General features: G+C 62.6%; 2 protein-coding genes across 9 annotated transcripts in view; one reads left to right on the top strand and one right to left on the bottom strand.

Annotated features, from left to right (window-relative positions):
• The window catches only part of ZC3H4 (zinc finger CCCH-type containing 4), a 28,826-nt gene extending 26,176 nt beyond the window's left edge, over nucleotides 1–2,650 (bottom strand). For 5 of the 8 annotated variants that reach the window (XR_005590618.1, XR_005590617.1, XM_039510562.1 and 2 more), the window contains exon 1: nucleotides 2,487–2,650. Coding sequence is in view for 5 of the 8 variants with exons in the window: in XM_039510562.1 (XP_039366496.1) it covers nucleotides 2,487–2,644 (158 nt within the window). In the remaining 3 variants the exon portion in view is untranslated. Of the gene's footprint in view, nucleotides 1–918; nucleotides 948–1,018; nucleotides 1,051–2,421 lie in introns of those variants that run through there. The other 3 variants (XM_039510565.1, XM_039510566.1, XM_039510568.1) reach the window with 3 other exon arrangements.
• A 3,265-nt stretch (nucleotides 2,651–5,915) lies between these two features.
• On the top strand, nucleotides 5,916–23,381 carry SAE1 (SUMO1 activating enzyme subunit 1). Its single transcript, XM_039510741.1, is given in 10 exon segments — nucleotides 5,916–6,033; nucleotides 6,036–6,051; nucleotides 8,455–8,566; nucleotides 10,213–10,386; nucleotides 11,667–11,809; nucleotides 12,428–12,527; nucleotides 16,401–16,506; nucleotides 19,790–19,934; nucleotides 21,783–21,852; nucleotides 23,148–23,381. Coding segments are annotated over 10 exon segments (1,044 nt in total). The 5' UTR covers nucleotides 5,916–5,948; the 3' UTR covers nucleotides 23,241–23,381.
• The last annotated feature ends 1,921 nt before the right edge of the window (nucleotides 23,382–25,302 follow it).

The following is a 25,302-nucleotide window of genomic DNA, read 5'->3' as shown; positions in this document are numbered from 1 at the left end:
GTGTTGTGCTGTTTTATAATTGACGTTTTCTAACAAATGTACACAAGTTTCTAATTTTTTTTTTTGTTTTGCACAGGAAGAAGAGTAAACAAGGGGGAAATGAAACAACACAATTCCACATAAATATACTTGTGTGTGCTTTTAAGAAACTAATTTTGTCTTTTTCACACAAGAAAAACGTAAACTGGATGGAATACTCCAGGACAATATGTGTGGATTTGTTCAATATGAAGGACAGAAGGAATGACTGAGGATTTTTGGGGGGGGGGGGCCTGAGGGGGCAGTATATTGTACACTGAGGGGATACATGAGCTAATTTATTTCATGTAAGTATTGTGAGGAACAAACTTATATGAACTTTTCATAATACATTGGATAAACAAAGGGATCATGGAAACACAGGCAGAAGAGAAATTAGGACATTGTAAAACAGATTCCTATAAACGGTGTGCTTATACTGTACATCACTACTTGTCCTCCTTAAACTTCTCCAGGTATCAACTATAACACTGTAAAAGGGGATTGGGGCGGGGGGAGAGAATGTGTGATGACATTTGGGAAACAGTGATTTCTTTTGCCACAATTTTTTTGCACACTTGTGAGTTTGTCACCAAATATTTTTAACAGGATAGTCTGCCTGCTTTCAACATAATGGAATGAGGATGGAGTTTGCAAACAAAGTAATGGATCCACATCCTGTTTCTAGATGGAATCAAGGGGTTTGGGCTAGCTGACCTTTCACTCTGGTACCCGTGCCGTTTAAACGTCACAGCAGACCTATTTTTGGAGAAAATTGTGTGCTTTTGTGACTTTTTTTTAGTTCACATCTGTGGGGTGCATGAATCTAAAAGTCAAGTCAACACAAAGGGGCAGAATCCCGCTTGGTTTGTATACATACTGTATTAACTCATTCCTTACATGAAATGTATCAAAGGATGGTCTCCGGACTTTTTTTTTGGTGGTGGGGAAAAGAAAGGAAAACGTATAATTGAATTATTCAATAAAAGAGAATACTTACCACCCCAACCCCTGCATCACATGAAATACAGAACTCCTTAGAGAGGAAGGCACACTAATACATACAAGCAGCTCTCTGTACTACACAACTGCCTTCATAGGGGAGTGGGAAAGGGAGCATCTCTCTCTCTCTCTCTCTCTCTCACAAACATACATGATTAAGCTGTTTATTTTTGTGCACTGCATACACTAATCTCTGGCTCTACCTTTTTAAATAACAGCACGTGCTAATACTAACAAAGGGAACAGTTGCACTTAGGTTTCTTTGGCTGGGGAAAGGTGCTTCACATACATCTCTGAGGATAAAAGGAGAGACGGTTTTCCTGGGGGACTATAAACCTTTCAGTACCTTGATAGACTGGGATCACTTGAGATTCCAGCTGTGGAAGGGAGTCTCTCTATATAAAGGGGGGAGGGGAACCAAGGGGTATTACTGCTCAACACATCCCATACCACTACACACTCCTCATTACACCCCAGGTGCCTTTCTGCCCACACTGCACTCCCTAAAGCCCCCCTGTGGCCTGCAGGGGTCCATGAAGCCACTGAGAACAAAGGAAACATTAATGAGGCCAGTACTGCCCAGCTGGGCTATGGGGTCCATGGCCTCATTAAGGAGTCCACAAAGCCTTCCCTTAACCCCTCCAAAAGCTGGAAGATCAGAAGAGCCCCCCAACCCCTCTTTGGCGCCTCTCACTCCCCTAGTGCCAGCAGCTCAGCTCCCTGCCTAGCCTCCACAGCTATCTCCCCCATGCTCAGGAACATAACCACTGCCTCCCCCAGCCCCTAACTCTGCACCCCTCAGCTAATCTCTGGTCGTCCCCCCCCGCCCAGGATCCTGCTCCCAGGCTGATCTCAGGCCCTGGCCCCCAGGTCTCCCCTTTTCCTATGGCCCCTGGTGCTCCATACACGCCCCCCCGATAATGCCCCTGATCTCAGGCCCTGCCCCCAGGTCTCCCCTTTTCCTATGGCCCCTGATGCTCCATACACCCCCCCCCCCAGATAATGCCCCTGATCTCAGGCCCTGGTCCCCAGGTCTCCCCTTTTCCTATGGCCCCTGATGCTCCATACACCCCCCCCGATAATGCCCCTGATCTCAGGCCCTGCCCCCAGGTTCCCCCTAATGCCCCCCCAAGGGCCCTGCCCCTCTATGCAGGTCCCGGGCACCCCCTGCTTCTCACCCCCCCCACCTGACTGATCGCAGGCCCTGCCCCCAAGCTGCCCCTTCCCCTGACGCTCCCCCCAGGGCCCTGCCCCAGATACTCCCTCCCCTCCCCGGACCCTGCCCCCCGGCTGATCTCAGGCCCTGCCCTGCCTCAGGCCCTGACCCCCGGGCGGCCCCCCCGTCTCCCGGGTGCCCGCAGCTGGCTCCGTGCCCCCCCGGCGGCCCAGCCCCCCCCAAACCTGGTCCGGCGGGCCGGACGGACACACGGACAGACAGAGGCGCTCGGGAGAGGCGGTTACTGGACCTTTCGTCCGGGCCGTGGTGGTGGAGTTGTGGCGGCGGCCGGGGGAGGCCGCAGCTGCCGCTGTCGTGGTGGTGGCAGGACGGAGATGGGGGGGCGGAGTGCGGGCTGGGGGGGGAGGCGGCGGCGGCGGGGGGGACACTCGGGCTCTCCACGGCCATGGGGGGGCACACGGGGCACAGTCACTGTACGGGGGGGCTCACTCGGCGCGGCCCCGCGCTCCGCGGCGAAGCACACAAAATGGCGCCCGCCGGGCACGCAGCCGCGCCGAGGCAGCGCCCGCGCGGCCGGCGGAAGCGGGCGGAGGTTGCCGAAGCGGAGCCGAGCGGGGCCGGAGATGGCCGAAGCGGAGCCGAGCGGGGGCGGGGCCGCGCCGAAGGGGAGCGGGCGGCGGCGGAGATTGCCGAGGAAGGGGGAAGCCGGGGGAAGCCAAGCGAAGGGAGCGGCCGCCAGGGAGAGCTGGCTCCAGCCGGGGGGGGGGTGACCCGTGTCTGGGTCACTGATACCCCACCCCGTGCACCCGGTGCCCCCCTGCTGAGCTCCCTCCTCTGCACCCAGCACCCCCCATCTCTGGGTCACTGACCCCCATGCACCCCCATCTCTGGGTCACTGCCCCCCCCCCGTGCACCCGGTGTCCCCCTGCTGAGCTCCCTTCTCTGCACCCAGCACCCCCCATCTCTGGGTCACTGACCCCCCCGTTACCTAGTGCCCCCTGCTGAGCTCCCTCCTCTGCACCCAGCACCCCCCATCTCTGGGTCACTGCCCCCCCCCGTGCACCCGGTGCCCCCCTGCTGAGCTCCCTTCTCTGCACCCAGCACCCCCCATCTCTGGGTCACTGATACCCCACCCCAATCAACCGGTGCCCCCCTGCTGAGATCCCTACTCTGCCCCCAGCACCCCCATCTCTGGGTCACTGATACCCCACCCCAATCAACCGGTGCCCCCCTGCTGAGCTCCCGACTCTGCACCCAGCACCCCCCTCTCTGGGTCACTGTTGCCCCACCCCACTCCCCCGGTGCCCCCCTGCGGAGCTCCCATCACTGCACCCCCCTCTCTGGGTCACTGATACCCCACCCCACTCAACCGGTGCCCCCCTGCTGAGCTCCCTTCTCTGCACCCAGCACCCCCATCTCTGGGTCACTGACCCCCCGTTACCTAGTGCCCCCTGCTGAGCTCCCTCCTCTGCACCCAGCACCCCCATCTCTGGGTCACTGTTACCCCACCCCAATCAACCGGTGCCCCCCTGCTGAGCTCCCTTCTCTGCACCCCCATCTCTGGGTCACTGATACCCCACCCCAATCAACCGGTGCCCCCCTGCTGAGCTCCCTCCTCTGCACCCCACCCAGGCCTCCTGAGCTCCCCACCAGGGTTCCCCACCCCATCGGGCTGCTCTGCCAGTACGCAGGCCTGGAGGCCAAGCGGAAGCCTGGGGCAGGGTATTGTTTAGCAGATGATGAGCGTAGCTGTGTCTGACACATCCCTGGAGGTTCGTGGACCTGTGCCCGGGGTGACAGGATTGATCCCATCCGGATGCACTGAAATACTTGTGTTACTCGACACCAGCCTCCTCTTGCCCCCCATCTGTAATGGGCCCAACACTACACAGGCCAGGTCAGGATGTGAAGGGGACTCCATTCCTGTTGCAGCATCGGGGGCTAGTTTCCCTGGGGGAAAGGCTGCCCCGGGCAATCGGACATTGCAATGTGCTTACATGAGGGGCAAGGGCTACTTAAGGAGCTGCTGTCACTGGTCTATCTTCTATGGGGCAGCTGTGGGCATAGTCCCTGAGAGTCAGAGTCAGGGGGCAGGGGCTGCCTTGTGCACTCAGTCCATGAGGGTCAGAGCCAGGGGGCGGGGGCTGCCCTGTGCGCTCAGCCCCTGGGGGTCAGAGCCAGGGGGTGGGGGCTGTCTTGTGCGCTCAGTCCCTGGGGAGTGCGGGGGGGGCTGCCCTGTGTGCTCAGTCCATGGGGGCTGCCGTGTGCGCTCAGTCCATGGGGTCGGGGCGGCCCTGTGCGCTCAGCCCCTGGGGGTCAGAGCCAGGGGGCGGGGGCTGCCCTGTGCGCTCAGTCCCTGGGGGTCAGAGCCAGGGGGCAGGGGCTGCCCTGTGCGCTCAGCCCCTGGGGGTTGGGCGGGGGCTGCCTTGTGCGCTCAGCCCCTGGGGGTCAGAGCCAGGGGGCGGGGGCTGCCCTGTGCGCTCAGCCCCTGCGGGTCAGAGCCAGGGGCGGGGCTGCCCCAGCGCTCAGCCCCTGGGGTTCAGAGCCAGGGGGCGGGGGTTGCCTTGTGCGCTCAGGCCCTGGGGGTCAGAGCCAGGGGGCGGGGGCAGCCCAGTGCGCACAGCCCCAGCGGGTCAGAGCCAGGGGGCGGGGGCTGCCCAGATCGCACACCCCCAGCGGGTCAGACCCAGGGGGCGGGGGCTGCCCTGTGCGCTCAGCCCCTGGGGGTCAGAGCCAGGGGGCGGGGGCTGCCCTGTGCGCTCAGCCCCTGCGGGTCAGAGCCAGGGGGCGGGGGCTGCCCTGTGCGCTCAGCCCCTGGGGGTCAGAGCCAGGGGGCGGGGGCTGCCCTGTGCGCTCAGTCCCTGGGGGTCAGAGCCAGGGGGCGGGGGCTGCCCTGTGCGCTCAGCCCCTGCGGGTCAGAGCCAGGGGGCGGGGGCTGCCCTGTGCGCTCAGCCCCTGGGGGTCAGAGCCAGGGGGCGGGGGTTGCCTTGTGCGCTCAGGCCCTGGGGGTCAGAGCCAGGGGGCGGGGGCTGCCCTGTGCGCTCAGCCCCTGCGGGTCAGAGCCAGGGGGCGGGGGCTGCCCTGTGCGCTCAGCCCCTGCGGGTCATAGCCAGGGGGCGGGGGCTGCCCTGTGCGCTCAGTCCCTGGGGGTCAGAGTCAGGGGGCAGGGGCTGCCTTGTGCACTCAATCCATGGGGGCTGCCCTGTGCGCTCAGCCCCTGGGGGTCAGAGCCAGGGGGCGGGGGCTGCCCTGTGCGCTCAGCCCCTGGGGGTCAGAGCCAGGGGGCGGGGGCTGCCCTGTGCGCTCAGCCCCTGCGGGTCAGAGCCCGGGGGCGGGGGCTGCCGTGTGCGCTCAGCCCCTGGGGGGCAGAGCCAGGGGGCGGGGGCTGCCCTGTGCGCTCAGCCCCTGCGGGTCAGAGCCAGGGGGCGGGGGCTGCCCTGTGCGCTCAGCCCCTGCGGGTCAGAGCCAGGGGGCGGGGGCTGCCTTGTGCGCTCAGCCCTTAGGGTGGAAGCCGCCCTCGCGCACCAGAGCGCACGTGGGACCCCAAGGTTCTCAGCTGGGGGGCGGGGCCGGACGTGCCCTCTGCCCGGCCGGGCTGGGCGCATGCGCATCATCGAACGCGGTGCTGTGACGCGCGTGGGCGGGGCTCAGTCCCGTGTCACGTGACGCAGGAGCAGGCGGGGCGCTGCCCCTGTCACGTGCTGGGGGCGGCGCGCGGGCCGGCGCGGGTCACGTGGCGCGCGGCGGCGGGATGGTGGAGCAGGAGGGCGGCGGCGGCTCGGGCGGCATCAGCGAGGAGGAGGCGGCGCAGTATGACCGGCAGATCCGGCTGTGGGGCTGGAGGCGCAGCGCCGGTGCGGGGCGGGGCCGGGGCGGGGCCTGGGGCGAGGCGGGGGCAGGTGGGGGAAGGAGGTGACGGGGAGTAGTGGGGTGGAGGGCAGCGCAGGAAGCGGGAAGGGATAGGGGAGGGGAGAAGGGGTTAGTATCATGGGGGCGGGGTGAGGGGAGGTGGGGAGGGGGGCAGTAGAGGATCAGGGATGAGGTTGGGGGAAGGAGGTGATGGGGAGTAGAGGGTGGAGGGCAGCGCAGGAAGCGGGAAGGGAAGGGAAGGGGATGGTGGGGAGGGGAGAAGGGGTTAGTATCATGGGGCGGGGTGAGGGGAGGTGGGGAGGGGGCAGTAGAGGATCGCAGGGGTGAGGCGGGGGCAGGTGGGGAAGGAGGTGATGGGGAGTAGAGGGGTGGAGGGCAGCGCAGGAAGCGGGGAAGGAAGGGAAGGGGATGGTGGGGAGGGGAGAAGGGGTTAGTATCATGGGGCGGGGTGAGGGGAGGTGGGGAGGGGCAGTAGAGGGATGGCGGGGGCAGGTGGGGAAGGAGGTGATGGGGAGTAGTGGGGTGGAGGTCAGCGCAGGACGCGGGGATGGGAAGGAAGGGGATGGTGGGGAGGGGAGAAGGAGTTAGTATCATGGGGGGTGAGGGGAGGTGGGAGGGGGCAGTGGGGATGGGATGGAGGTGAGGCGGGGGCAGGTGGGGAAGGAGGTGATGGGGAGTAGAGGGGTGGAGGGCAGCGCAGGAAGGGGGAAGGGAAGGGGATGGTGGGGAGGAGGGGAGAAGGAGTTAGTATCATGGGGCGGGGTGAGGGGATGGGATGGAGGTGGGGAGGGGGCAGTAGAGGATCAGGGATGAGGTTGGGGGGGAAGGAGGTGATGGGGAGTAGAGGGGTGGAGGCAGCGAGAGCGGGATGGGAAGGGAAGGGGATGGGGGAGAGGGGAGAAGGAGTTAGTATCATGGGGGTGGGGGTGAGGGGATGGGATGGAGGGCAGTAGAGGGATCGCAGGGGTGGGGCGGGGGCAGGTGGGGGAAGGAGGTGATGGGGGGAGTAGAGGGGTGGAGGGCAGCGCAGGAAGCGGGGAAGGGAAGGGGATGGGGGAGAGGGGAGAAGGGGTAGTATGATGGGGGCAGATGGGGAGAAGGTGGAGCGGGCAGGATGGGAGTGGGGCGGGGTGGGGGGATGGGATGGAGGTGGGCGGAGGGGGCAGGTGGGAGGAAGGAGGTGACCACAGAGAGGAGGCGACGGCCCAGTTCAAGCTGCCACCTCCTAGCTGCCCCCCATTTAACGGCACAGTTCGAGTTAGTGCTGCCCAACAGCCACGGAGCCTTCTGGATCCAGTGTCTGGGTCTTTTCTGCTGTGTAGAGGTGTCACCCCGGAAGTCCTCGCTGCCTCAGTTTAACTGCCAGCCGTGTTAGTCTGGATCTGTAAAAGCAGCAAAGAGTCCTGTGGCACCTTATAGACATAGTGGAGCATGAGCTTTCGTGGGTGAATACCCACTGCGTCGGAGACATAATTGGTAATATACCAATCTCCTAGAACTGGAAGGGACCTCAAAAGGTCATCGAGTCCAGCCCCTGCCTTCACTAGCAGGACCAATTTTTGCCCCAGATCCCTAAGTGGCCCCCTCAAGGATTGAACTCACAACCCTGGGTTTAGCAGGCCAATGCTCAAACCACTGAGCTATGCCTCCCCCGCTGCGTCAGGTATCCGAGGAAGTGGGTATTCACCCACGAAAGCTCATGCTCCAATACGTCTGTTAGTCTATAAGGTGCCACGGGACTCTTTGCTGCTTTTATTTAACTGCTTCCCCGCTCAAGTGCCATGGAACCATCTGGCTCTGCTGCTGCAGACAGTGCAGACCGGCGCGTTCCAACTGGCGCTGCCCTCTCCGCCATGGATGTTAATGCGCTCTGCCCCCAAAAAATCAAGGGAAGGCAGCCGTTTTCTCCTGCACAGGAACGTTTCAAAGCTGTGTTGAGTTACTGTTCAGTTGTAAACTTTTGAAAGAGCCGTAACGTTATGTTCAGCCTTAAGAACAACCTCCATTCCCAGGTGTTTGCAGCTCTGAGATTCTGCTGTAGTTGAAGGCGTTCCTCACCCTGGTTGTGCTAAGGCCTGGACAGCAACTCCTCTGCCACGTTTGCTGTGTCCCCAGTCATTGGCGTGGCATTGTAACCCAGAGCCCACTTCACGGAGCAGGGGTGGCTAGCAGACCCTAGGGTTGGGCCTCCCTTGCCTGGAGGACGTCCCTGGTTGATTGGGGCAGCGCTAACTGCCTTTCCTCGCGGCGTTGGCCCTGTGAGATGTTGGTTATCGGTATGTTTTTCTCTCCTTGCCATCACGTGGCTGCGAACACAGAACCGTTCCCCTCACGCGCCTCAGCTGGTGCAGTCCATCCGTTAACACTGCCCATGCATCTCGTTGCAGGCTGCGAGCATCCCGGGTGCTGCTGGTTGGCATGAAGGGCCTGGGAGCAGAAGTGGCGAAGAACCTCATCTTGGCAGGGGTCAAAGGCCTGACCATGCTAGACCATCAGCAGGTAGGAGCCCTTGGCTTGTCTCGCCTGGGATTTCTGAGCACACAGGTCCCTGCAGGGGGGCACGACCATGCTGGAGCAGAGCAGGAGGGTTTGGTTCTCACAGGTCCATTAGGACAGGCTCATTGCGGGATGGGGCAAGAAGTGCCTGTCTGGGTGCTTCTCTAACCCCTGTCCCGGAGTGTCTTAGAGCCCCACGAACACTATGGATTCTATCCCCACCCACCCCTGTATGCGCCTGGATCTCCCTTTGGGGAGCCACGGGGCAGAGATGAGTGACTCCCCAAGGTCACACGGGAAGTGCGTGGCGGGCCTGGGAATTGAACCAAGGTCTTCTTCATCCAGCACCCAATCCCCCGACCCTCCCTCTCAATCTGTCCCTTGGAGACCCAGCTGCTCGCCCAGCGGGGCCATGCTTCCTTGCTGCTGCGTCATGCTTGCATCCTCCCATGTTTCTCCGACCCCTTCCCGCTGGCCTGGTGCCTGTCGCCCCGATCAGCGCTCTGAGGTGCGTAAGGTATGGACCAGGGCAGTTCCGGACGTGCTGATAGCCTAGGGGCGTGCCACTTCCACTTCGCTGGGATGGAAGGTGGGTCAGAGTAAGTACCTGCCTTGGTTGAGTATTTGCATTCCTGGCCCCTCTCCGCCCCCGGTGTGTAGCACCCTGAGGAGCTGACTTTCCTTCGGGGGCCGGAGCTGGCTGAGGGGACAGGACCCATTGTTCTCACTTGGAGCTGTGCCAGAGTTTACGCACCCCAGGTTCACAGAGGTGGCTGCCGTGCCGACAGCTGCCCTCTATGACAGGCTGGCAGCAAGAGAGCAGGGCGCCCCTGCGTGGTGTGTGGAGAAGTCAAACAGGCAGCGTGGCCTGGTAGCTAAGGGAACACTCGCCCACAGCGGTGAAGTGTCTGTAAGGCACGTGGAGACCGCTGTCCATGGGAGTTCGGCGAGGCCTGGCGTGGCCGTGGCTGAGTTCTCTCGGCCCCCGCGTGTGGAGCAGGATCGTTCCCCTGGTCAGAATAGCAGCCGAGGTCTCCCTTGCTGCTCCTGGCTCGGCTTGTGATTCCTAGTGCAGGCGCTAGGCCGCAGTGCTGCTGTGACTCCACATCGGGCACCAGGTGGAGCTCTCGGCTTTAGAGACACTCGCTGGCAAGGCACAGCGTGGCCGAGGAAGGTGACTGGAGGGAGAGCAGCGAAAGCTGCTGCGTCAGGGAAGCTTCCCCTTGTACCTGCTGCGTGTGCCCTAGTGGGGCTGTCTTGGAGGGCACTGCAGTGGGTCTGTGCCGTTCTGAGCACAGCCGGGGTTCCGTGGTGCGACTGGGGGCACTGACTGGTAGGACGTGACACCCCCAGCTCTTGCTGTTTGACAGTTCCCGCTCAGGCTGGCTGGAATTGCACCATTTAACTCCCAAACCAGCCCCCTTCTTCCTGCCCCACAACTGTCTCTCTTCTCCCTAGTGGCTTTGGATGAGCGTTTCAGTTCCTGTGTGATGAGAACTGCACCCTGCTAGCAGGGAAGCTGGCCCCATGGAGGCCCATGTCTCCCGTGTTCCCACTTGTGATTAACGGCCCGTGGTGTCGCTGCCTCTTGGGGTCCTGCCACTTGCCAACCAGTCAGAGATGGGTTGGTTTTATTTCCCCCGCCCCAGGTATCGCAGCAGGACACTAGAGCTCAGTTCCTGATTCCCGTGGGCTCGCTGGGCCGCAACAGAGCCGAAGCCTCTTTGGAACGGGCTCAGAACCTCAACCCCATGGTAGACGTGAAAGCTGACCCAGAGAATATCGAAAACAAAGCCGAAGATTTCTTTACTCAGTTTGATGCTGTAAGTGGCAGGAGGTTGAGGGCATTGAGCAGAGGTGTCCTTGGGTGATTAATTAAAGCTGGTTTAAAAACAGATGTAGTTAAACTAGTATGAACCCCTGTGTAGTAACTCGATCTAAAGCTGGTTCTGTCAGTTTAGCTTTCACCCGTGCATTTCCAACAGGCCAGGTTTAAACCGATTTAAGCACAACCCTGCAGGGATTCACACCCATTTAACTAAACTGGTTTAAAATAGTATCTTTAATTAACCTGATGCACCTTTGTGTGTAGCCAGGGCTGTGAGTTGGCATGGATCGGGGAGGATCTTGATACCATTTGTTTCCTGTTCGCATGTCCTCTGTTTTGGACGGGTTTGCTTCGTTTTCTGGCTCCCCTGGGCTGGCATCTTGTGGGGCCATTGAGTTTCCAGCACTGCTGGAAAATTTTCAGATAAAAACTCTTCCAATGAAATCCTGAAAATGGAAATCGGTTACCATCACACAGTTAAGCATTGTGACTGGGGCTTCCTTAGTCCATTTCCCCGATTTTTATATCATTTTCTTCAACCCCCCCAAAAAAAAAAAAAAACCAACCAGTAAAATCAATTCCTGCCCAACGTAACTTTTGGGCATAAGTTAATGGAGAATGTCCCTTTAAATCCTGTGTCACCTGGCTTCTGCAGAATGGCTACACGTCTGGTTTGGCAAGCTGAATATGTGTTTGTAAACAGCATCTGCTTCCTTTCTGGCCTGTCTCAAGTCTCCAAAGCTGGAAGATGGAGAGTTACTTAGCCAGGAGACTTGACCGGAGCGGCTATTACGGCACACGCTGGACACTGTCTGCTCTGGAATGTGTCTCCATGCAGGGAGTGACTCCAGAGTAGCCGTGCTGGTCCATTGCCCTGTGTGGACAAGCCGTGCGTTTAAATCAAATGAAAAGTGTCTGTCTTTGGCTTTGTTGCCAGGAGCCAGCTGGGCTCTGCCACCTCTAAACTCCTGATTCTCCCTGGAGAGGGGCCTGTTGGAATGAGCCGCCTCAACTTAGTGTTCTGCTGCCAGGAGGGGTAATTGATAGTACTGCATGTAAAGCACCGTTCTTTGTCTGGCTGTGAATGGAGGGCTGCCCTGCCCTGCCCAAGACGGGCGGGGGGGGTTCACACCCTCCTGGGGAACAGTAATCCACCCGGGGCCTGTTTATTTGACCCTAGTCTCAGAAGGGGGGGCCGGTTTGTAAATGTGCAGCTTCTGCTGCTCCTGTCCATGGTGGGGAGAGAATGACTCTGCTGCTTCTGCTTCCTCCCAGGTGTGCCTGACGTGCTGCTCCCGCTGCGTCATGGTGAAGGTCGATCAGATCTGCCACAAAAACGGCATCAAGTTCTTCACCGGGGACATCTTTGGCTACTATGGCTACATGTTCGCCAACCTGGGGGCACACGAGTTTGTGGAGTAAGTCTGGCTGTGGGGGAGGAGAGCGGCCATCCCCCGAATACCCCCCCGCTCAGGTGCACTGACATCTATGGTACTAGCACAAGCATGTTGGTAGCATGCCAGGCAGCACCTGGTATGTACAAAAGGGAGCAGCCCATGAAACTACAGGCCACAGTGTGCAGCTGGCAGCTGTGCATGCTGGGACCTCACCCTTGTTGGCCATCCTCCCATTTTAGGGAAGTCACCATGAAGGCCTAACGGGTGGGGGAAGCTAAGTTACCAAAGGGGGGTGGTCTGTGCCCAGTGCTGTGGGGTGGGGGGAGATGGGCTGTAGATGGGTGTAATTGTGGCCACGGGGTTTTGTGTGACAGTTCAGGCATTGAGGTTCTTCTGTGAGCCAGGGGATTCTCTTGCACAGATCATCTGCTTCAGGGGGTATGGGATTCCTCCCCAGAGCACACAGCTTTGCACAGAAGCCCCCCGCGTCGCAAAGCTGAGACCTAGTGTACCGTGTCCAGGACTCGCAGGCGCAGGGCCTGCCGTCTTTCTCATGATAGTGTGAGATGCGGCAGGTTCCGATTCCGGCCTCCCTCAGCCTGGGACTGCCGTGGTAAATCTCTCTCCGTCTCTCTGCAGAGAGAAGACCAAGGTCACCAAAGCCAGCCAGGGAGTGGAAGACGGGCCCGACACCAAAAAAGCCAAGCTTGATTCAACAGAGACAACCATGGTGAAAAAGGTGTGTCCAGTGCCCCTGTCGGCCACCAATGAGCCCCGCGTTCCAGGGAAACCTCAAGTCTGTGTCTAGGTATCTCCCCCCAGCAGAGGCGCTGGCCTGTCTGGTGGCGTGTGGTACACGGGATGCAGTTGTTAAGGCAGCAGCTTCAGGATATGCATGGAGAGCCATGGGTGGGATGATCGCTGGGTTACACTCCTTGGGAAGGCGTCCTGGAGTTCCCGGCTTTGCTTCTGTCTGCTGGTGGTGAGCCGTGTGGCCTGGGTCTGCACCTCCTGCCACCTTTAACTGTGTGAGCTCAGTGTCATGAGAATGTCTCCCTCTCCCTTTGAAATGAGGGGCTGTGATGGCGGATTACCTATCCCGGATTGACAGCGCCTTGTCTGTAGCAGGACCTGTTGTTTGCAGGAACATCTCCTTGTCCTGAGATCTCTGCTGTCATCCAGAACTCTGGTCCTTTATAGCCAGAGCCTAGATCCTCTGGGGGGCGCTATATGGAGCCCTAAGAGTGGTCCAGTGATAACGTAAGGCAGCCCCAGTTGGCCAGAGCCACGGGTGGACGCCATGGGTAATGTACGTGCAGATGATCTTGGGAGGTGTTCGCGAGTGAAGGAAGTGTAAGGTGGCTGCAGAGTTTTCTTCCCCACGAGAATCTCCTTGAATGGCCCCGAGCTAGAAACTTGCTGTGGAATTTCCCAGCTGTGTGTTCGTGTTCGTTCTGTCAGGCTGGGCTATTGAGAAGCCAGTCTCAGCGTGTGATAAATGAGGCTCCTTGGCCTCGGCCCAGGTCAGCGGCCACGCACCTTGAATGGCCGGGTCCCTGAGTTGGTGCTGTCTAAAATGCAGCTTCTGGACCCAGCCCCCTTGAATAGCTTGTTGGGTGAGTTAGGCCCCACCTGCTCCCCCACTTTGGTTGGGGAGGGATTTTCACCGGTTCGGGAACAGTCCCTAGCATGGACACCACTGTACTGCAATAGGTCGTTCCCCTTCCGGTCTGGGAACAGCTGTGTGGGTGGAAGGCACCGCTGCACCCTGCTGTAACTAGACTGGTACCCCAAGCCTTCCGTTCCCACCCTAACGCCAGGGCCAGAAGCTGCCTTGTTGCTGCTGTCAGCTGATTGCTAAGCCCCTGTGTAAGCGGGAGGGTGGCTTGGGGGTGAAGGGAGATGGGGGAGGGCAGAGCCTTTCGCATGTAAAAGCCTGGGGCCTGGCCATTGTTAGGGTCTCGCAGCTGGAAGTGGAAATCCCCCGGCTTTATCTGGCTATGGGGAGAATGCAAGCAGCTTAATGGCCTTTTGTGTCCCTTTCTCTCGCTTGTCAATCAGGGGGCGTTTAGTGCACCTCGCCCCAGCTGGGCCAGATCGGGAGATATGGGAGTATTCCCCAGATGCGGCTGCTAGCCAGCTGTCGTCCTCCCCCGATCGGGCTGGGATTCCGATCCGTGTCAGATCAGTGTTAGGATGCAGCGGATTCCTATAGAGAGTTTCCAGCATGCCGATGCCTGGGACGAGTCCCCTCCGGGGAATATGGATCTGAAGGCCTGCGGGGGAACACGGTGCTTCCTGCACCTTCTCTGGTGGCTTTGCAGCAAATTCCCGAGCCTGCAGTGCGCCGGCAGCAGCCTGGTGGGTGACTGCGGGGGCAGTTTCCCCCAGTGACAAAACGTGGCAAGCTGGGTTTAGCGCTGCTTGGTGAGGTGAGGCCTCCGCTCTTGTTTGGAGGGTCGTCTCTCCTCAGCGTTTCTTGTGACCTGGCTGGTGTTGCTCTGAGGGTCATGTGCCCTCCGGTGGAGCGGGGATGGGGTCACCTCGCAGTCACTCCACCGCCTGTTTCTCTCCCCTGCCGCAAGTCTGAATGCAGCCAGGGCCTGGGAGGGTGGCAATCTGCAGTGCTGCGCTCGGCCGCTGGGGTGCCAGGGAAACGGGAGCTCCTTGGCATCGCATTTCCTTTGTGTAACCAGACGTGCTGTGCAGGGAGGCGCAAGGCAGCTTGCACGTGTGTTCTCCTGCAGTTAGGCAAAAGCAGGGAGGTGGGGAATGAAGTGTTGGAACCAGTGTTCTGGGGGCATGGGGGCCCTTTGAGCCCGTACACCAAGACTGGGCGTCTCTGTCTGGAAGACCCTCTCTAGCTCAGCCAGATGTTCTGGCTGGGACGCAGAAGCCTCTGGCCTGTGTTTGCAGGAGCTCAGACTCGATCACAACGATCCCCCTAAAATCTCTGAAGAAGGATGATGATAAAATTCTTCAGTAACTACCAGCCTCCCTTGAGTTCTGAGAACGGGGCTGGATACCCCTGCCCTCTCCTTCCAGGCATGAGCTCTTCTCCTGAGAATTAATCCGACCGCCTGACGCAGATGCTCTCTGGGACACTAGTGGCCTGAGCCTGGGGCTCTGCTCCCCGTTTATACTCTGCATCCCAGGAACTGGGCGCAGTGGGTGGGATTTTCCGGAGCTCTTCGCACTGGCTTAACTCTGAGACTGGGAGTTTGTCCAGTGATTCTAGTGGGAGCAGTTAGGCAGACGGGCATTAACACTCTGCTCCCAAGACTCGGCTTGAAACCTCCCCCTTGTCCCAGCTCGACATACTGCCCAGTCGCTGGGCTCTGGGGGGTGGGGTGGGGGGTACATTGCAGCATTGTGCTGAGGCATGAGAGCCGCAGAGAGAGACTGCCCGGGAGGCTCCCCCACAAGTGACTTGTCGCGTTCCCAGGGTCAGTGCTAATTCCTGGACAGCCTCCCTCCCCCGGGCGAGGCTGTGCATTCAGTCCAGCTGTGGGTAGTAGCTCGGCCCGTAACACTGAGTGCTGCATCTTGCATCCAGCTGTGAGTGCGGTGGTGGTTCCTCCGGTGCTCAGCACTGCATGTAGCCCCCGGCGCTTCCCGTGCAGGGCTGCAGCCTGCGTCGCATGTGCGCATGCATGAGACCGGCCAGCTGGAGCAGATTGCATGCCACTGCTGGCAGGAGTTAAAGGGTTGGGTTTCGGAGACCCCGAGAGGTCTCTAGCGAGGTTCCCGTCCGGCTGTGGTCCTGCTCTCTGGAACTGGGGCGAGAGAGAGCCCCTGAGTGGGGCTCTTAGCCTCCCGGACGTGCGTGCAGAGTTTGGGAATCGGGAGTGGTGGTGATCGGCAGAAGCCCCTGCAGACTTTACCCACTTAACCCCTTCATAGCTCTTCCCCGGCTTTGGACCAGGCACTCGGCTCCGTGCGCTGGGTGGCTAGCTCACTTCTGCTGTTGGTCCCTCCACCTGGCACTGAGCTCAGCCAGCTTGGGGCCGGCGTCGCCAGGCCGCTCGCCCAGCCCGGGCGGGAAGCTCGGGGGTCGGGCCGGCCTGCTGGCTAGGCAGTGACAGCCCAGCACAAACAAGCAGCAGCATCTCTTCCCCTGGCCGGACACAGGGGAGAAGAAAATGGCCTTTGTTCCCCTCCCCTGCCCTTGGCCAGGGTTCGATTTGCTGTCTCTGAGCCCCATAGGCTGAGCGTCCACGTGGCGAGACCCAGGCCCACCAGCGAATCCTCGCCCCCACCCTAGAGCTCTTTCCTAGCAACAGCCGGCCGGATACCCTGGCCCAGCACGGCGTCCTGCTGCAGAACACCCGCGCACTGTGCTCGTCCTGCCTGGGGGGTGCCCGCTCCCACCCTGGGGCCTAGGGGCAGGGAGAAGTGTATGGGGCTTGGCTAGATGACCTGCAGTCCTGGCGGCACGGCCAGATCCTCAGTGGTGTAAACTCCCCCGACCTCAGTGGGGCTGCGTGGGTAAACGCTGGCGAGGATCTGGCCCGGTGTTTGTTCCGCTCTCCGTAGGCGGGATGCCCCCCAGCCGTGGGGGGAACGTTGCAGGGGGCTCCCTGCCCCTCTCATGCTGGCTTTCCCGTTGCAGCGGGTGGTTTTCTGCCAGCTGAAGGAAGCGCTGGCAGTCGACTGGAGCAGTGAGAAGGCAAAGGCAGCCCTGAAGCGCACCGCCCCGGACTACTTCCTGCTCCAGGGTAAGGGACGCTTGGGAGAGGGGTGGGGCTGGGGAGCAGGATGCTTCCCCACTCTGTGCCTCAGTTTCCCCATCCTGGCAGTGAGGAGCCCACAGGCCCAGCTCCCACGGGTGCGTAGTGGGGGAGGCTCTGAGGCTTTATTCTCCCACCCACGCACCCCAGCGTTGGCTGGCCTGGCGTGAGCTCTCTGAATGCTGCGTTCTCCTCCTGGGGAGATGGCTGTTCCCAGAGAGAGCTGCTCTTGGCTTGCTCGGGCCTCGGCACCCGGCTGGGAGTGGGATCTGCCCTGCGGGGGTGTGTCTGCTCGTCCCTGCCCAGCGCAGGCCTGGCAAGCGCGCCTGTCAGCGCCAGAGTCTGCTTAGGAAGCGCCGGGCCCCGCTCAGCCGAGCGAGCACGCGGCACTTCCTGTGGCAGGAGCTGGCTTTGATTTGTTGGCTTTGAGGTTAATGCAAGTTTACCATAACAGCAGTGAGCTAAAAATACCCGGGCGAGCGTGGAAACAGCCACGCTCCCCAGAGCGGAAGCGCCCTGCCAGCTGGGAGGGACCGGCCCGGCCCCAGCGTGTGGTTTGCCCGCTGCCCTCTCCCTCCAGCGTGCCACGCTCAGGCGCCGGTGCCCACACGGGCTGCAATCTCGGTGAAGCCACAGCCCCAGGCGTGGTTTTCCAGTGACGTGAGCCAGCGCTGGCTCCCAGATTAATAGCCCCAGAGCCGGGGCTGTGAGCTCCTGCCCACACCTGGCAGTGCCCGCCTCCCCCCTGCACAGCAGGGCGTCCAGAGGGTAAAGACAGGGCTGGGGCTCGCTGCAGGCATAGGACACGCCTGCCTCTCCTGGCTTCTCAGCGGTATCCAGGCCTCCCATCCCCTCCTGGCTGCCTGGCTAGGATTCCTCCTGCTGAGTCAGGCTCTGGGGGAGGAGGTGTTGCTGTCCCCAGTGTTGGCCCGTTCCCTCCAGAGCTGCATTGGCTGCTGCTGTGGCCGAAGAGCCAGCGCTGCCTGCCTGCCTGTCCGACGCTGGGCGATCGGCTCAGGCTGCTGCGGAGTCTGGGAGGGACTTGACCCTGCCCATCGCAGGAGACTGTTTTCCTGCTGGCTGTCAGGCAGCACTCGGCATCTGGCTGGTGCTGCTCGCCCGTGTTCAGTCCCCAGAACACCTCAAACACTAGGAGAACATGGCTGTCAGTTGGCAGATTGTCCCAGGGCTCGCAGGCCGGGGTAGGACGGGAATGGATTCAAAGCCACCCTTTGAAATTATGCCGCATTTGTATTCCTTTGTTCGGGCAGGGCCCAGACCGAGAGAGGGGCACCGTGGGGCGAGGGGCTGCACAGGCAGAGAATGAGTGAGAGTTCCTGCCCCAGAGAGCTCGGTCTGAACCCACAAGGGAGACAGTGGGCGGGGATTGAGGCACTGAGAGGGGCAGTGACCAAGGTTAGCCAGCTGGTCAGTGGCAGAGCTGAGAATAGACTCTTGGATCCCTGAGTTCCAGTCCCATCACTCTCCCCACTAGGCCACGCTGCCTGGTACACGGTGCCTCTGTATTGGCCTAGGTATTCAGCAGTCGCTGGAGCTGTTCCCGGCTCTGCCAGGGCGCTGGCTCCCGGTGGGGGGTAGCGGGGGCTGGGGCCCCTGTTCCCAGCTCTGCCGGGCGCTGGCTCCCGGTGAGGGGTTAGCGGGGCCGGGGCCCCTGTTCCCAGCTCTGCCGGGCGCTGGCTCCCGGTGGGAGGTAGCGGGGGCCGGGGCCCCTGTTCCTGGCTCTGCCGGGCGCTGGCTCCCGGTGGGGGGTAGCGGGGGCTGGGGCCCCTGTTCCCAGCTCTGCCGGGCGCTGGCTCCCGGTGGGGGGTAGGGGGGGCCGGGGCCCCTGTTCCCAGCTCTGCCGGGCGCTGGCTCCCGGTGAGGGGTTAGCGGGGGGCGGGACCCCTGTTCCTGGCTCTGCCAGGCGCTGGCTAGCGGGGGCCGGGACCCCTGTTCCCGGCTCCGCTGGGTGCTGGCTCCCGGTGTGGGGTTAGTGGGGGCTGGGCGCTGGCTCGCTCTCGGGGTTTCCTTCTCTGCTGGTCTGTAGTGGGCTGCAAAGTGCTGACGCTCCCAAAAGATGAGTTAAAATCGCTGCTCCTGTTTGCTTTACCGTAAGTCATTGCAGACATGCTGGGCCTCTTGGCTGCTTTCCCAGCAGCCCCCAGGATCCCGTCAGATGTGGCAGGGGAGGTAGCTGCCTGGTGCCAGCCTGCCCCCTCGTTAGCGCCCGAGCAGACTGCACGGATGGCAGGCAGACAGCCCAGATAAACACCAGGCTGAGCTGCTGCCCGTGCTCTCTGCCCTTCCTGGATCTGCTGATGTGATTTGTGCTGGGCTGGGAGTCGCTCCCCTGGCTCCGGGAAGATGGCTGGCTGGGCCTATACTGACCCCTCGGCTCGATTGCCCGCTGAGCCGACAGCTCAAAATAAACGAGCAGACCAGCCCTTAGGGCTTTGGCCTGGGGGGTGGCTGTGGTCAGGGTCGAGGTGAGGAGAGAACCAGCCTTGCCCCGGAGAATGCTGGGAAGTGCCCCGGAGCTGCCCTGTGGCAGTGGCCGTGGCGCTCTGGCACCGATGTGCTGGGAGGGGGTTGGGTGGGGAGCAGGGCTGCTGAATGGTTTTGTTCCAGGGCAGCGTCAGAGCCGCAGCTTCAGCTGGCTGAATGAGAACCCGTCCGGCTGGCGGCGCTGCCTTCCCAAAGCACTCTGCGTAGCTCTTCCGCGTGGGGACCCCGGCGGACAGCGAGCGTGTCCCTGTTTTACAGCCGGGGCGTGCAGCAAGCCAGCGATGGGAGAGTCCTGCCCCAGCCTGGGCTCGGGTCACTAGGCATGGCCTCTGGCCATGTCTCCCCTGAGTTATTCTTTGCTATTGGCAGTGCCCTGCCATCCGAGATCCGGGCACCGTGTGCCCAGCATGACACAGGCAGCCAATCCTCTCTTGCCAGCCAAACAGGTCTGATGAGGAAGGTGTCTGGGAATAGGTCCTGTCCCCCCTGAACCCCAGGCCAGTGCTCTGTCCACTGGTCCAGGCTGCCTTCCCCTGGCATGAGCTGTGTGCATGTGTCTCTCTGGCCCAGGCACGGGGCGGCTGTGCCAATGCGCTCGAGCGTGCACAGGATCTGTAGCAGCAGGTTTTACTGCAAGTGGCCTGTGCTCTAGATTCTCCCATTAGCGCAGCGAAGCTCTCCCCAGCTAGAAGCTCAGTGAGGAATCTCGTGGGTCGAGCACAGCCCCAGGGATCGGGACTGTGACCTCCGCCTCTTCCCCCCCCAGTGCTGCTGAAGTTCCGGGCGGATAAAGGGAGGGACCCGTTGCCAGAGAGCTATGCCGAAGATGCCGAGCTTCTGCTGCAGATCCGAAATGAGGTGCTGGACTCCCTGGGCGTTGGTGCGGGCCTGCTGCCCGATGACTTCGTCAGGTGCGCTGGGTTCCCTGCAGTCCGGCGTCGGGCTGGGATTGGGCCTGGGCCCGGCCTCGGGAGAGAACTTTCCCTTGGCTGGGGACCACTGTCCACGCTGGGGGCTCCTCGCTGCCCACATGTGAACAGGAGCAAAGCGAGTCCCAAAGAAAGTGTCTGTCCAATGGGCCTGTCTGCCAGACACCCCCACACACCCCATGTGTCCCCGCTGCGTCCCCGGGGGGCTGCCCCTCATCGGGCACTGGAGTGTGCATGTGCCCACAGGTACTAGACTGAAAACGACTCTGTGAAGCTCCTGGGGCCTGTGTCTGGCCTGTGAGTAGCTGCCTGGCTCCAGAGGGCGTCTTGGCCTCTCTTCCGTGGGCGCAGGGATTTCTGGGGGATGGAACTGCCTTTCCTGTACCAGCTCTGCTGGGGTTCAGAGCCTCCTCCCTGCGCTGTGAGGGGGGATGCCTGCTGCAGACCAGCCCTCCCATGGTCTGGGCCCAGCATGGGGCCATGCCGCTGTCTGCAGCGCTGCGCCAGCCCCACAGCGAGGAGCACATCGCAGGATCATTAATCTGGCTCTGATCCCCTCTGGGCAGCCGCAGTTCTGCATCAGCAGTGACCTGAGCCGTCTGGCTGCGTCGCCCCGTGGGTGAGCACAGAGCCTCCCGGCTGGGCTCCACTCCCTCGCCCGGGTCGTCTCATGCGCTGCCTGTTCTGCCCTGCTTGGCTGCGTGGGCCTGACGGGGATGGATGGGCTGCTGGGAAGACTCGGCTCCTCCCTGCTCTCCCGGGCTGCCTGCGACCCTGTCTCTGCAGCCCCAGGGAGACCCCAGCACCAGTGAGTCCTGGTGCTGAACGGCCGGACGAGGGCTGGACACAGTCCCAGACATCCTGACCCAGGGAACTGCCCCATTGGGTGGAGGGGCCCCGGGGCAGTGACGCCATGGGCTGAGAGGCCCAGCTGAAGCTTTGGAGCTGGGGCAGAGATGGCCCCAATCAGCCCTGAGCACATGGGAGAGACCCGGCTACCTGGGCCGGGTGGAGGCTGTGATGGGCTGGACCAGTGGGGATGGGGGGGCCAGGGCAGATGCTGCAGGGGGCACGACTCCCACCCCCGGACCCTGCCGTCCCTTCATGTGTGGGCTGGAAGGACCCTCCCTGCGCCCCCGGATTCATTTCAGCCTGAAAATCCCACCCCGCCTGCATGTCGCCACACGCTGGCCTAGGAGGCGCAGGCCGCTGTGCATGGGCAGGAATGGCGGGAATGCGCCCGGGCACACGGCAGATATGTCTGGCCCTATTTTTAGAAGGGTCGCGTGCAGCATGTGAGGGGCTGGGACAAGACACCCGTCTGGCTGATGAGCTCCCGGCAGTGCTGGCTGCTCATTGCTCCCCCCCGAAGGCCCTGGACCCCCTGGCCTGATCGCATTGAGGTGTATCTTGGGCCCACTACCCGACCCCTCTGGCTATGGCCCCTGTCTCACTGCACCCCTGCCCACCTTTCCCATCTCGCAGGGCCCCCCCCCCCAGATCGGGGGCTTGGGCCGGTTCACGCTTCGCCCTTAGCTCAGTCCTGACTCTGGTTCTCTGCCCCAGCCTAGGGGTGTTCACTGCTGGATCTACCAGACACGCTCCTTGCAGACCCCCGGCGTTCCCTCTGTCTGGCAGGATCACCCATCGCCTCCCTTCCACGGGGCTCCGTGCCTGGGCCAGTGACCCTCGGGCCGGGCTGTCAGTGCCGGTGGCTGGTCTGGTCACTCCCCTGGCATGGGGCAGCCGGTGCCACGTTGGCGCTGGGACTCAGGGTGCTGAGCCAGCTGGGCACCTCAGGCACTGACCTGGTGTGTGTGCTTCTTCCAGCTACTGCTTCTCTGAAATGGCTCCCGTCTGCGCAGTGCTTGGAGGGGTCCTGGGACAGGAGGTCGTCAAGGTAATGGGTGTGCGGCTATGCCCAGCTGTCTGAGAGAGGTAGTATAGCCATGGTGGGGGAGAAATTTACCCTCCATCACACAGGGAGCCAGTGGCAGAGCCGGACTAGAACCCAGGAGTCCTGGCTCCCAACCGTCCCTGCTCTAACCATTACACCCCACTCCCCTCCCAGAGCTGGGGATAGAACCCAGAAGTCCTGGTTCCCAGCCCCCCCTGCTCTAACCACGACACCCCACTCCCTTCTCAGAGCTGGGATAGAACCCAAGACTGGCTCCCCCCCTGGCCGCTGTAACCACTAGGCCCCAGTCCCCTGCCAGCGCAGGGGATGGAACCCAGGAGTCCTGCCTCCCAGCCCCCCCATTTCCCCTGCTTGTGCAGACAGAAGGGGTGGGGTGTCGTGGGGAGACCAGGAAAGGCTGTTGGGCGGAGGTGGTGCTCTCCCACTCTGGGCCATGGGGAGGCTCTGTGCCCCCTCCCAGCTGCCTGGCACAGCTGCTGGGCCCGGGAGCCCTGAGCATTCCTGGGGCTGGGTGTGTCTGGAATCCCAGCCCAGCTTGCTTGGGAAGCTCAGTGCCCCTCACCCTGCACCAGGCACGGCCAGTTGGGTGCCCTCCCTCCTCCGGGCCCCTGGGTGCTGCCGTCTCCCAGCAGCCTTGGCTGTGACTGTCCTGTCTGAGCCCCAGCTGTGCTGCTCTGCTGGGACCAGGGGCCTGGCTGGCAACTGGGGGGAGGGGATTCCTCTCCCTGCCCCCTCTGCTCTCTGGTCAGTCGGCTGGGAGGGGTGCAGGGGGGCTGGGGACAGGACTGCTGGGAGAGTCCCAGCCTGCCACCAACTTGCTGTGTCCTCTGCTCCCTGCCTGTCGTCCTGCGCCTGGGAGGAAGGGGGTCCCTGTCTCCAAACTCCCCTGGCCGAGAGCCGCTCTGCAGCAGGATTAGTGCTGCTGGGCCCCTGCCCCCTGTGCAGGGGCTGCTCCCTGCTGCGCTCACCCCCACAGGGTGCTCAGCTGTCCGTGGCTGCTGGACATGGGTATTGCTGGCTGCAGGGCCCCCTGCGCTGTTACTCTGTCCTGGAACAGCCAGGTGAAAACCAGTGTGAGCGGGCACGTGTCCCCAGTTCACCTGCTGGCTGAGATTGGGGGCAGTGGGGGGCATGTGCCCCCGGGTGAAGCTTCTCCACACCCCCAGGAGCCGCCCCTGTGTGGTGAAGCTCCTAGCGAGGGGGGTGGGGGTTCCTGGAACTGGGCTTTCGGCACTAGCCAGGCTGTAACAACGTCCTTCCCCCCACCCCACCCCCAGGCCCTCTCCCAGCGGGATCCACCCCACAACAACTTCTTCTTCTTCGATGGCATCAAAGGGAACGGGGTCGTCGAGTGCCTGGGTCCCCACTGAGCCTGGCGGCGGTGGGCTCCCGGCCCGTCGGCCTGCAGCTGCAGTTCAGCACCCGGTGCCGCGGGAGCCTCCCTGCAGCGCCCGGGCAGCCGCAGCGTGGTGCCACTGGAGTCCCGCTTGCACCACGTTCCCCTCCGGCCACCGCAGGCATGGCCCCCCCGCGTGCCGGGGACATAACCACCCCCTGTGTGTTCTCCTGGGCTCTCAAATAAACTCTCTTCTTCCCAGGCTGCTCCTTTCCTTGCAGGGCGGGAGCCCCGGCCGTGCAGCCCCCTCCCCCTGGCTGCGCTGCTGTCTCCGCCGGCAGGCGGCTCGTCACACCAGGCTCTCCAGTGCTGCTGGGCCCGGGCCCAGGCCCCCTCGCTCTGAGCGGCTGCTCGGGGGAAAGGCCCACCCAGGCCTGTGCCGGGCAGGCTCCCCAGCCTCCTGCTGTGGGGCTGGGGGAAGCACTTCGCACTGAAATAGCTCAGCCGAGTGGCACTGCCCTGGGCGGGGGCGGGCTCACCCATGCCAGGGCTGCCGGGGGGCCTAGGGCAGGGGTGGCGCTGCTGCTTTCCACATGCCCCCCCCCCACCCCCCCGTGCCGCTGGACAGAGCCCGCTGGCCCTGCGGGGGCCTGGTGTTCCTGGCCCTCACCGGAGAAGGTGGGCTCAGGCAGGGGGGAGGCTGGGGTGCTCTGGTGGACACAGCTGGTGGGCAGGGGTGCAGCACTGCAGGGACGGTGCCAGAGGCCCCTGGCAGCCGTTCCCTTCCCACACCCAGCTCTGGCTCCGTGGGCAGGGGCCCTGGCTGGGCCAAGTCGGCCTCTGGCTTCCTGTTCTAAAATTGGCCTTGACCTAGGCCCGAAATAGCCCCTGCGAGTGGCCAGGCCGAGGGCGCCGGGGATCCCCCGTGGCCGGGAGTGACACAGACGCAGCCGCCTCTTTGCTTAAATCCAGTTTTATTGAAAAGGAAACGTAGAAAAACAAAGCCACTGCTCATGTACAGCAAGCGCGTCCCCCTATGTACAATGTCCCCGTATGTACAGCGCGGCCCGGGGTCTATATACAACGCCTCTCCCTGTACAGCGTCCCTATGTACAGTATTTACAGTGCTCCTGCCGCCCCGCTCGGCCCCCCGCAGTGAGCCTGTGCCAGGGCCTCCCCTGGTCTGGGCGCAGCACCGGGCTCCGGGCTGGCCACGCCCGGAGCCGCAGCACCACGCTGGGCGTGGGGAGGGTGTGGGGGCAGGCGGGGGTCCCCCCCCCCACTCAGGATGCCCAGCGGCACAGGGAGGCAGCAGCGGGGCGGCTGGCTGAGCCCACTTCAGAGTTCGCCCTCCCTGCTGCTGCCGGAGCCCAGCTCTTCCCACTGCCCCGAGGGGAGTCGGGGGTGAGGGTGAGGCAACGCCCGGGGCTGTCACATGTGTGTTCGTCCCCCCCCTCCCCCCCCGGGGGGCGCTCCCTGAGAGGAACAGTGGGGGGAGCCTGCGGCTGCCTCTGCGGGGGCCGCTCCCCACCATGGGGCCCTGCGGGCTCAACCCTGCAGCGCGGGGCTCCCAGTCAGTACTCGAAAATAAATAAATAAATAGACGGTGCCCGTGGCCGGGGCAGCAGCCTGGGGCCCAGCCCGCAGGAGCCGTGGCTTGCCCGGGGGGGGGGGGGGTGAGCTCTGGAAGTTGCTACATTTGGCCAAGAGGCTCCGCAGTCCACGCTGGGGGGGCTGCCCCCCCCCGGCTCCGGCCCCCCGAGGGGCTAGTTGGGCTGCAGCTCAGGCATCACGTCCACAGGCATGTTGTAGAAGGCGCCCAGCAGCTGAGAGACGAAGTGGCAGAAACGGGCCCAGAGCGCTCCCTGCCGCTGCCGCTCCCGCCACTACGGGGACGGAGAGAGGCCGAGTTAGTGCCGCGGCAGGACCCTCTGCGGTTCCCCCCCCCCGGGGCTCAGCCCTCTGGCCCCAGGCTCCAGCGGGGCTGGCTGCCTCTTTCCTAACTCCCTGGGGTGCCCAGGCAGCCTCCCAGCTCTGCCTGCGTGAGCAGCACCCAGTCCGGCCGCTGCCGGGGGGAGGTCAGGGCGCCCTGCCAC

Source organism: Mauremys reevesii, linkage group 22 (genome assembly GCF_016161935.1).
Source record: "Mauremys reevesii isolate NIE-2019 linkage group 22, ASM1616193v1, whole genome shotgun sequence".
In the NCBI taxonomy this organism is placed as follows: Eukaryota; Metazoa; Chordata; order Testudines; family Geoemydidae; genus Mauremys; species Mauremys reevesii.
The sequence above is the reverse complement of the archived record's forward strand: the minus strand, read 5'-3'. Positions and strand labels throughout refer to the sequence as shown.